We start from the raw sequence: 11662 nt of genomic DNA on the forward strand, positions 1-11662 counted from the left end.
GTGTGCAGCTGCTCTCCCTTCTCCCCCCAGCCCTGCAAGCAGACCCACTTTTTCAGTAGAAATCTCTCTGTGATGGGCACCCATTAGGCTTTGTTTGAAAACTAACTTCTGTGTCTGGGTACAGCTAGAATGTAAATGAAATTCCACACCATACCCTGCACAGCACAAGTAGTGAAACCTTAATTTCATAGAATCATAGAATATGCTGAGTTGGAAAGGACTCATCAGGGTCATCAGCATTCAACTCCTCTCTCTGCACAGGACGCCCCAAGAGTGTCTGAGAGCATCTTTCAAATAATTCTTGAACACTGTCAGGCTTGGTGCTGTGACCATGTCCCTGGGGAGCCTGTTCCAGTACTCAACCACCCTCTGGGTGAAAAACCTTTTCCTGATATCTAAACTAAACCTCCCCTGACTCAGCTTCATGCCATTTCCTTGAGTCCTGTCACTGGTCACCAGAGAGAAGAAATCCGTGCCTGCCCCTCCACCTTTTGAGGATGTTGAAGACACACAGCCAGGGTTGTCCCATCCCAGGTGCAGAGTCCGGCACTTGCCCTTGTTCAGCTTCATAGAGTTGGTGATTCCCCATCTGTCTGACTTGTCAAGGTCTCTCTGCAGGACCTCTCTGCCCTCAAGGGAATTGACAAATTTACTTAGTATTTTTTCAACTCCTGAATTGAAGTCATTAATGAAGATGTTGAAGAGAATTGGAGCCCTGTAGAACCCCACTATTGACTGGGCAGTGTGGAATTCACACCCTGTTTTTTTTCCCCTCACGCTTCAGGCTGCATTGCCCCTAGAGTAACTCCAGCTCTCCCCACCTCCCAGCAGATGTACTGCCTTCTCCATATCAGTACTTCTGTGACCTAGATAGGAGGGAAGGCAGTGTGAGCTCCTTCTTTATCAGCTGGCTGCTGCTTTCCAAGGCTCTCACAGGAGCACAAGACTTTTTGACTCAGCTCACTCGACTTCAGCAGCAGAGTTGTGCCTGAGTGCAACCCCCTTGCGTCCAAGCAGACAAGTGGTCCTGGAGGAGGCAGCTGCACCCCAGACTCCCCAGACAGGATCTCTGCTTGCAGGAGGACCATAGGGTGACAAAAAGGTGGGTAGATTCTACCTGTGCATTTCTGTCACTTCTGTGGCCTCTGTCACACTTGGCTGAAGGTAGACAGGGATTAAAAAGCTGCCAGAGAAGACGCCAGCCAATACAAGTGCCCTGTGATCTTGGGTCCTTTGCAGAGTCTCTGTAGCCATGCGGGGGTATTACAGCTGGAGAGGGGGCTCAGCGGCTCTGTCCCAGGAAGAGATGACCGGTCCGGGGAGATGGTCCCAAAAGGAATCGCCTTCCCGAGGTCCAGTGTCTTCCCTCAGCTGCTGGCAGGAGGGCCCTTGCAGAGACTGTCAGCTCTTTAGTGATATCAGCTCGTGACTGCATGCCGCCTCCGCCCGGCAGGCCAGCCTCCAGGCAAAGCCAGACCAGAGAGAGACACGAGAAGGTTCGTGTGGCTGGTTCCGCACGGTGGTAGCTTTATTGTGGGTCCCCTCCGGCGAAGGGGGGAGCCAGGGACGGGAACCCTCTCTGGGAGGGGCCCCAGAGAGCTTGCTTTTATAGGGATACAGGGGATCGGTAGGGGACCAATGGATTACAGAGGGTCTGGGATGGGTACAGACCGATGGGTTACGAAGAAATCTGCATAGTGTCTCCCAAAGGATTGTGGGTTTGTCTTTCCTCGCCGTGACCAGAGTGGTTGCTTTTCCAGGGAGTCGTGCTGGGAGATTGCTCAATCTCCTTATCTCAGCAGACGTCCCTCCAGGGCAGTGGCTGGGCATTCCCCACACCGGGAGGCTCTGGGGGGTTTGGTTTGGTTTTTGGGAGGTTTTTTTTTGTTTTGGTTTTGTTGTTGTTGTTTGGGGTTTTTTTGGGGGTTGTGGGGGTTTTTTGTCTATTTTGGGGTTTCTTGGGTTTGGTTTTTTGTGTTTTCTTTGTTAGATGGAAAATCTACATGGGCAGAATTGAACCCATGTATACAACTAGTGAGGCCTCATCACAGGCAAAGGATAACTGATGCCAGATGTTGTTTGTCGTGGTCATACTGGCACACATTTCACAAAAACCACTGTAATACACAGCTCTCTAGTTCCCACTTGTACTTACATGGCAACCACTGGAGCAAAAATACTCCTGTAAATACCCAGTCCAATCCTGTTAAATGTCTTCATTAATGATCAGATTGTAGAGTCCCTCCTTACCTGAAGATACAAAAAACCCCTCTGACATGGTCCTGGGCAACCATCTCTCAGTGGCCCTGCTTGAGCAGAGGGTTGGACAAGATGACCTCCAGACATCCCCTACAATCTCAGCCACTGCATGACCGTGATCTGGGGCACTGCCTTGTCCTCAGTCCCCCACCTGCTGTTTTACTGACACTCAAGTACTTGCACATTACCACAGGAGGCAAGAAACTGCTACCCCCACCAGGAACTTTGTGTAAAAAGGCTTTGTTTCAGCGGGATGCCTCCAGTAAACCTGTACCTTATGTTCCCTAATTATTTAGCTACCGACAGGTGAATTTGCTGACCCTTCCCCAAGCCAGGCCATCATTTCCCTTTCCAGCAGCTTTGGTTTTGCCTACCCAAAGCATTACTTAAGTTCTGAGGTTGTTATTGCCTGCAGGAATGGCACTTTCATGGTACCACCAGCAGCATTTATCCAGTGTTGTACATTTGAATCCAGCACCCGTAAGCTTTGGGATATGTCTCTGTCTGCCTCCAGCCCCCCTCTTCCTGATCCTCACAAGTTGCACTTCAGACTAACCTTGAGGCGTTGAGGTGAGGGGATGGGTTTAAAGGAACTGATGTTGGCTAGTGGGGCCCACTTGGCCCCACAGAGATGCTGGCAGAAGGACTGCCCTTTTGCTGCAGTGTTATTTTTCCCAACAAAAAGCAAGAAATTCCTAGGATAACTCTTTAGAACAGAGGTTATCAAATAGATCTATAGGGATGTAAAGGGGTAACTTAAGCAATGTGTTTATTTAAAGAGGAGTCAAGTAAATTTGGTGTTGGGGTTGTAAAATATACAAACTTGGAGAAAGAAACATACAAACAGAGCAGAAAATCTGGGTGGCCACACTCGTGATGGGGGGAACCACTGTCAAACTGCCCCTATTTCAGAGCTCCCCATTGTGTCCTGATGTTACCACATGCTTCCTTAACTCCTGCAGATGCATTGCCTGTGGATCACCCCATGCACTCATCTGATGCTGGAACTGTGATTTTCCTCTCAGGAGTCACTTGCTGCACTCTAGTACCAACTGACATCTTACAGCACATTCAAAATCATCTTGGCCTTCTCCCAGTCTTCTTCTCCAGAGGGTTTTGCATGGGTATGTTGTTGCTTGTCACTGCCCTCCCAGTGCCCTCCTGCCATGCCTCTGTCAGGACTCTCTCCTCTTCCCAGCCTTTTCCTCTCCACTGCCACCTCTGTCAGGATTAGAGAGCCCTTAACACAAAACACTTCACCATGCTCCATCAGCTAGAAAAGCAGCCACTGAGTCTTGGTCAGGGGGTGAAGAAACCTCCTTGAGTTTAGAATCCTTACAGCAATGGGGCAGTAGAGATCAGGGCCCAGCTCTTCCCCAGCTTGTGTTAAACCCACAGGGACTCATGAATCCCAAATAACGTGCTCCTCTTTCACCAGGGATGCAGAACAGAGATGCTTGGGGCAGTTTTGCCAGCAGGAAGATGGTATGAGGGGACATGGTGGATGTTTAACGTGGAGCTGTCCTCCCAGGTGATGGGCTGACGGAGGCTGTTTGGAGTGCCAAGCAGTGCTGGCTGTGCACGCTGCTCTCCTCCAGCATCCCAGATAACACTGCTGGGGAGCACACACCTGCTTGGCCACAGCACACAGCTGCATGGAGGATCTTGTCTAACAGCACAGGGGAGGCAGAGGAGAGTGGTATTCTTGCTGGCTACAACAAACACAGTTTTTACATATCCCAGACAGGAACAACTATCCCCACGGGGTGCTTGAAATGCTGTGATTTACCAGCTGTTTTCTTTGGACACTGGTGTGTTGTATCTGGACAGAAACTGAGTCATGCTTTTGGACTGGGCACATTCGCTACTCTGCTGTGCCAAGGAAACTTTGCCCACTACTAGGACCTTTTCCTGTTTCATAAATAGCAAGGCTGTTTGCCCTGGTTTGTGACCCTCTGGAAGAGAGAATGAAGGCAGCTCAGCCAGGGTCATGGGGAGAGCTGGGGATGGGCAACTTCTCAGGCTCCAACCTGATGGCTTCATCTCTGTCCCTCCCTTCTGAGGGTCCCCACCAGTTCTGAGCAGCAGAAAAAACTACACAGCATAAAATCCCAGCACATAAGTCAAGTGATAGGCCTCACCCAAGGAGCTGTCTTACAGAGAGTGCATGGCCCTCAGAGAGAGAACACCCCAACTAACAAGTGCTGTAGAGAGTGCCCCTGAGGTGCTTAGCACATGGTGGCTGCACGCATGACCCAGGGCTGCTTTCACAGAGACTCAGCTGTGGAGCAGTTCCTGGGAGCAGCCAGCAGCTTTGAACCCTTCTGGGATGTCACTGTCCAGTTTGGAAATGATTTTGTAAATGGGTTTCTTCCAGGAGGGGTCGGCATCCTTGCCTGCCCTGACAGCGCTGAAGAACTCCTGCAGTGTCAGGCTGGCCACCTCCAGGAACCGCCCCGGCACCTGCAGTAAGACAGGAATCAGCCAATGACACGAGCATGTCACCGCTGCCTCCTTACCCCAGCAAATGCCACCACCCCCTTCATCCAGATCCCCTCCTCACCTCAAAGTCATTCCCCTTGTTATAGTGCATGTTGAGGGCACGGAAGAGCTCAGAGTCCCGGGAGACCTGGAGAGTGCAAGCGTCCACAACACCCTCCAGCAGGGCCTGCCGGGCAAATTTCTCCACCTGGATGTAGTAAAACTCACGGAAGTTGCTGAACCACTTGATGAGCTGGGAGGTGATGCAGCGGCTGAACTGGCAGGGGGAGAGCCAGAGGATGGTGTTATGCCAGCTTGGATCCTCCCTACCCACGAGCCCCTGCAAACCCAGCCATGCTCTGCTGGACTGGCCCAAACCCAGCCCTGGCCCAAGGCTGCAAAAGCACCAGCTGGGGCAACAACATCAGGGTGTCCGAGGTGCTCTCCACACCGAGATTTGGATCCCAGCCACCCTGCAATGGGGAGGCACATTTAATCTGAATACCTTGATTGCACAGAGTGAAGACGTGACAACCAAGGTCTGCCTGTGCACCTGCTCCTGGGCAGCCCATGCTGAAATGGGTGCTGTCCCCTATCTCCTGCCAGCAAGGCAGGGGGACACAAGAGCAGCCCTTTCCTCAAGGTTCCCCAGGGAGGCAGGCTAGGTGCCACACCACATGGGAGCCCTGCCCAGCCCCAGCTCTGGCTGCTGCTGTTTTACCTGCACATCGAGGAAGTAGGTCTTCAGCAGAGTGGAGCTGGGGTAGCGGGTGAAGAAAAACATCAGCTTGGCCTTCTTCAGGTGCCCGGGGGTCAGCGCCTCCTGCATCTGCCTTGGGGTCAAGGAAAGCCTACACATAGCAAATCCTGAGCTTGGCATGTCCCTGAGCACTAGCCCTAACACACACATGCCCAGTGCCCACAATAGCCCCTCATGGCCTGTCAGTAGGGCAGAGGAGGTTCATCCTTGACTGGACAGCTACTGGTTTTTCCCTTCAGAATCTCTGAGGAAGCTAACGCTCTCCACAGCACTTCACAGTCTCATGAGGACTGGAATTTCCATGAGACAGCTGTTCATGGTTTAGGGTGACAGGACCCCCAGTATGGCCCAAGAACAGGCTTGGCAGCTCCTGGAGCTACGGTCCAGCATCTAACCAACCCTGAGGAGTGGCAGTGCCCCTCCATGGCTTAGGACTCCTCTCCTGCCCATACCTTTTTAGCACCCTACAGAGCAGCAGGGGCCTTGGCCTTGCAGAGATCGGCAAGCTGTGGCCCCAGAGGACAAGGGGAGCACATTCCCCAGGGACCTCTAGCTGCCCCCAAAGGATATATGGGTTGAGGCAAAGGGCACTCCGTCATTTGCAGCTGGTAGCTCACTGCAGCCATCTCTGCCAGCTGGCTGTAGTGCCAGGCTCTCCCTGTTGGCAGGGCTCAGGGGCAGGGGATGGTGCTGCTGCTGTCTCACAGTCGATGACCTCAGTTTAACAGTTCCCCAGTGCAAGTTGAGGGGCTCTGGACAGCCCCTCTCCAGAGATGGGCTCTCATGAGAGTCACTGCCCCAGAGGCTGTGCTGGCCATATCCCAACAGCTGGCTCAGCAGCTGGCTGTCCTGGACAGGGGTGGCTGAGCCCAGTGAATAACCCACAGTGGGTATCCGAGAGGATTTTCTGACCCCCCTTGAACTGAAGGAGCCAGCATAAGAGCCCAGGCTCTTCCCCAAAGCACCTGTCAGGACCCCAGCCTGGGGTGACCCCAGCGAGCCTGGTGCATTCATGGGAGATGGCTTAGCAAGTGGTTTTCTGCATTTCCCACCAGCAGAATACTCTCTCCTGACATCTGGCCCCAGCATCAGAAGGCTGTGGTGCTGCTTCTGGCTGTGGCTGTCTGCCTTCGGCCAGACAGTCTTCAGGACAGAATCCACTACCTGGGATGTCACCACAGCCAGCTCGTGCTTCAGTGCCTGTGAGAGGACGCTCACTGCCGAGGGCAGGCCACCTGTGTCACCTCTGTCCTCAGCCTCCTCCAGCCCATGCACCTCCAGGACGCTCCCCCTGAGAGGTGCTTTGCGTGGGTTGCTGGTGGCAGTGGCACTGTCCTTGTTCAGTCTGTCTTTAGGCTTTCCAGGCAGTGGCTGCACTTTCTCAGTATCTTCCTGGGTTTGGGCAGCATCCTCAGAGTCACAGACCTGGTAGAACTTCTCCTGAAGCCACCTCAGCTGCTGCTCTAAAAAGCAGAGCTGCTCTTTCAGCTGCTGGCAACCCTTGGCATGGGAGCTGCCCCCTGTGGGAGCCACTCGTCCAACTGCCCCCACACCCTGCTGGGGCACCCTTGGCTTCCTCTTGCTCTCCTGGGGCATCTCAGCACCCCTTTCTCTCTCATGCCTAAGAGCTGCCTCCAGGTTCGTGTCAAATGCCTGCGGGGTTGGTGGGAGGCTCATGCCCTGGATGATGCTCTCCACCCTGGCCCGCTTGGCTCGTACGTGCTGGTCGGAGAGCTGGTCCCGTGGGTGCTGGTTGGAGAGCTGGTCCCGTGGGTGCTGGTTGGAGAGCTGGTCCCCATCACCAGCACAGGGCACGGGACCCAGGGCACAGGTCCTGGGGAAAGCTGGGGCTTGCACTTCTTCTCCAGGACATGCACCGCATTTGTAGTCATGAGGCAGGGCCACTGCCTGAGAGGAAGGGAAAAGGATGGTGGGATCCAGGTTTCTGCCAATCACTGTGTGGCTGAGGAACTGTGGTATCAGGGATGCATTGGAGGAAGGCAAGAGAGAGTCAGTCTGGAAACAGGGCTCCAGTTTCAGCCCCTCGCCATGCCCTGAAGTGGCACAGTCTCTGTCCTGCTCAAAGCCAGTCCTGCTGTCCATCGTATCTTCTTCCTGCCTGGACAGACTGGGAGGCTTCCCTGATGTTTGATGTTTCAGCCTGCTAGCAGTGTGGCACTGGAGAAAGAGCAAGAAACAGGACCTCATACAGCAGTTTTCCAAGCACATGGCCAGAGAGTTTTCCTCCCAGATTTCCATGGCATCCCTGCTCCCCTGCAAAAACTATTTCACAAGGGAGTGACCCAGGCAGAAACCTCCAGGCACTGCAAAACCTGTAAGTAGACTGTCAGGTGTCACACAACAGCAGCAATGCCCTGGGCACTGCCACAGCTCCCACCTAGCAGCCAGACATTCATCGTGCCCAGAGTACATTTCAACTACTTTGGGCCCCAGATGTGCCTGGCAGCACAAACTTCCCACACCACCAGCTGCGTCTGCACCAGAGGCATTTGGGGAAACTGCTCTCTGGGCTTGTGGACTCAGGTACAAGGGCAGGGAGCACCAGGCAGAGCCCTCTGCCACATACACCTGGGCAAAGGGGTGGGTTTGGGTGCTCCTGGGTGTTGGCAGAGCACAGAACAGCAGCTGCATTCCTGGTGAAGGTATTCACGGCACACAGATGGGTAGGCCATGGGTGCTGACAGCTTCTGCCAGCCCCAGCACCCACCAGCAGAGTCCCCAGGGCACAGGGATGGGTGGCAGCACTTGGGGGCTGGGCCAGCACAAGCAGGCTGGTGGAAGGGCACAGACAGGGTAAAAGGGCAGTGTGACCTGCTGCAAGCAGGACACACTGAGATGTTCAGGCTAACACAACACGGGGTTCCTAAGTGCTTGGCAAAACACTGAATAAAAGAAATGAGGATGGGGATTATCAGGGAAGAGAAAAAATACTGAGCCAGCAGCCCGAGGCTTAAAATTGTCATGCTGACTCCAAGCGGGGATCCACCCCCTCCACTCATTCCTCGCTTGGACAGCTTTGCAAAAGAAGGTGTAAAACATTGTATCCTGGGCAATTCCACAGTAACCGGCCCTGTGGGTTGCTTCTTCCTTACCCACATTAATTAGCAGTAGCTTTGCACCACTAAATTAGTTCAGCTCTTGTCTTTTCCAGGCACCTTGAAAGTCTGGGATTCTTTTGCTGTTCTCAGAAATACCTTATCATTTTCAACACCATCAGTCTCCTGTCCCTGTAACTGCTCCACGCCAAATCCTCCAGGCAGTGTAGAAAATGGGTTTCTTCTCAGTGTTTTTTGCCAGGTTGCCTTTCTTGAAACACCCCTGAATTCTAGGCAGGTGTTTGGGAGAGCTCTGCCTTTTGCAGAGCTATAGTCTTGACAAACCAAGCATTTTCTGGGTTATCTGACACCACTTGTTGATCTCCTGTGTTGTCTCCTCACCCTGCCTGACCATCAGGGTTTCATTTTCCTAACAGTCTGCTGTAGGGTCTTTCAAACTGCTCAGTTTATCCACAGCCAGCACAACGCTGGGGTGCCGGCAGCTCTCAACACCACACCTTGCCCTTGTGTTACAAGCTTCCCCATTGCCTGCAGCTGCCTCTTAGCCTGCCATCTGCATCCAACAAAGTCACACAGCAAACACACTGCACTCATAGATTCCATCCACCCTTAATCCTTTCCGCAATGGCGTGGTCCTGTAACCTCACTCATTTTTTTTACAGAAGCACCTTCTTTGACACTTGCTCACAATTTCTCTCACCTGCTGTGCTCAACAGCAAGGTCGGGAGCTTACCTGCCCCCTGTGCTGAGGCTTCCCAGCCCCCCAGAACCTGGATGATACACCCTTTGTAAGCAGATCAACTCGGAGCTGGCAAGGCGACCTCCACTTGCTTAAGGTTTCTAGCACCACCATCTTTCTTCTGGAGATTTGGAGGGAGGGAGCAGACCCTGCGGTCCCAGGCCGTGGCAGCTCGCTGTGGGTGGCCTTGGCTCCCCCTCGCAGCGTCCCCGGCATCGCAGGACCAGGAGGTGCTGCCCTAAGCAAACCCCTCCTGCTGATGCAGCCCTTTCCGCACAAAGTTAACAGGTGCGTGCTTTGGTTCCTACTCTTACTGCCAGCTTTCATTAGTGTCACCTTCCAGAACACTAAAAAGCAGCCGAGACTCCTCTTACCTTAAGAAAGAGACAGGAACGAAATGAAGAAGATGTTCAGAAGAGCAGGGCAGTGTGTGCCTTCTCCAAAACCGAAGCCACCCCACATGGGCTCCTCGGGTGCTCCTCGGTGGGGCAGCCGTGCACGGAGCAGCGTGCCGTCCCTCCAGACGGCAATTCCCCCCAGAGCCTTCCCCAGCTGCCGCATCCCTCTGTTCGGTGGCAGCTCCCGGGGCCGGGGAGCGCGGGTTGCCGCGGAGGCGGCGCCAGCGCGTCCTCCCGCTGCGCTCAGGGCCTTTAAAGAGGGAGTAGGGAGGCCGGAGGCAGCCAACCAGCTGGGAACGACTTCTGAATATGCAGATGGACATCCAGGAGGTCAGGTCCAACCCCGGCGTCCAGCCACCTTCCCTGCCGTCTCCCACACTTACAGCCCCTGGAGCCAGACAGACAAGGGCTGTCAGGTGCCGAGTTGCTGGCTGCCCAAGTGGGCAGAGGCCCAGAAGAGCAATTTTCCCCTGGAATTTGGCCTGGAAGCCCAATTCAGGACCCAGGGTGGTGAACTGTTGGTGAGACGATGGAAATACACCAAGCTGACAAGCAGTGCCACAGCCAAGGAAGGAGGTGGCCCAGATCCCACCAGCTACCCATCTTCCATGGAAAGTGCCCAGGCGTTTCCAGCATCCATGGGGGCACGAAGGCATTTTGGCTGGCCTGGAGGTCTGCAGCATAGGACATGGCCAAGAAATGGGACAACACGGGAAAAGCAGCAACACAGAGTCTCTTGCTCATTGCAGGGTGCTTTGGAGACAGCACCAGCAGAGCTGGCATCACTCCCAGCTGAGCACATCCTGGCCTCAGCCCCAGGACAAACCTGCCTGCCCCAGCAGCACATGTGGTTGTCAGACACTTCTCCTCACACAGGAGCTGTAGATAGGTGGGCAAAGTCTAGCCATGCTTGCCTGGGGCAACTCCTGGGGCTTCATCTGCTTTGCTTCCACATGCCTACTGAGCATGGCACTGTTTAGTGTATTCATTGTGTAGGCAGGAGACTGTGGTTAAAAGTAGATGACACCAGGTGGTCAACACTGTTCAAGGACATTAGCCTTCGAAAGACAGATCACAGAGAAATCCCTGGCAGAGCCTTTCTGGCTCAGTTACCTTTTATTAGAGCAGTCAGCTCATCCTCAAAACCTCAGAGACTATCCCCTGTTGATTTTTATTCAACCTCTTTCCTTTGAAAATGATCTCATATTTTGCAGCTTGCAGTTTACCGTTCATGTATTATTAAGCTGTGGCTAAATTAAGCACATGTGCGTAACCCAGGCTCCTTGAAAGATGCCTGGCTGCCAGACAGCGTTTTATAACTATCCCAGGCTGATTCTGAGAGTCTGTAAATAGGTTCCTTGGGTTTTCTTCCACCTGTGGTTCCCCGCCTGGAAGCAGGCAGAAAACAGAAGCTAGCTGGGGAATTCTCAAATATTTTCAATATACAGAGCACATCTGAGGAACAGGGCTTACTTATGGACTCATTTTCCTGTTTGCCATGGTGAGATGACCTCATTGCCCATTTCTAACCATGCAACATCCCACTGGGTGATGCTTGCGGCAATATCATTCCACACGAGCTCAGCCGCACGGTTTGCCAAGGCAAGCAGGAAAACCATGGGTACAGCTGCCCTGCAGCAACCTGGGGCTGCTTCAAAGACGAGCGTCATGAAACGGCACTCTTTGTAATACATAGGGTTATTTATTACACATATACATATATTATTACGTATAATAACATCTATATATACAGATGCATGTGTTTATATAAATATATGTAACACACAGATATTTTATATGTATGTAATCCATACATAAAAATATGTAATATAACATATGACATATTATATTATGTAGAATGTGATCACACATGTATTATTACATGTACGGTACTACACAGGAATATTACTAGTAGCCCCGCGTCCCCGGCCTGCCCTGCCCCACAGCC

At 53.0% G+C, this 11662-nt stretch overlaps 1 protein-coding gene across 1 annotated transcript; it reads right to left on the reverse strand.

Annotated features, from left to right (window-relative positions):
- Positions 1 to 2993: 2993 nt before the first annotated feature.
- Positions 2994 to 9775, reverse strand: PROX2 (prospero homeobox 2). The gene is made up of 4 exons (XM_017742303.1): positions 6137 to 9775; positions 5462 to 5569; positions 4823 to 5017; positions 2994 to 4722 (listed from the first exon to the last, which is right to left on the reverse strand). Exons 1-4 carry the CDS (start codon positions 7757 to 7759, stop codon positions 4537 to 4539), a joined length of 2112 nt encoding a protein of 703 aa, XP_017597792.1. The 5' UTR covers positions 7760 to 9775; the 3' UTR covers positions 2994 to 4536.
- Positions 9776 to 11662: the final 1887 nt, after the last annotated feature.

This window comes from Corvus brachyrhynchos, unplaced genomic scaffold (assembly GCF_000691975.1).
Source record: "Corvus brachyrhynchos isolate BGI_N302 unplaced genomic scaffold, ASM69197v1 scaffold115, whole genome shotgun sequence".
Classification (NCBI taxonomy): Eukaryota; Metazoa; Chordata; class Aves; order Passeriformes; family Corvidae; genus Corvus; species Corvus brachyrhynchos.

Coding starts and splice junctions, on each gene's coding strand:
- PROX2 (XM_017742303.1), bottom strand. CDS start 7,759: ATGGAAATCTGGGAGGAAAACTCTCTGGCCATGTGCTTGGAAAACTGC. Junction 5,018..5,461: donor CCTACTTCCTCGATGTGCAG/GTAAAACAGCAG, acceptor TCCCCCTGCCAG/TTCAGCCGCTGCATCACCTC. Junction 4,723..4,822: donor ACAAGGGGAATGACTTTGAG/GTGAGGAGGGGA, acceptor GTCTTACTGCAG/GTGCCGGGGCGGTTCCTGGA.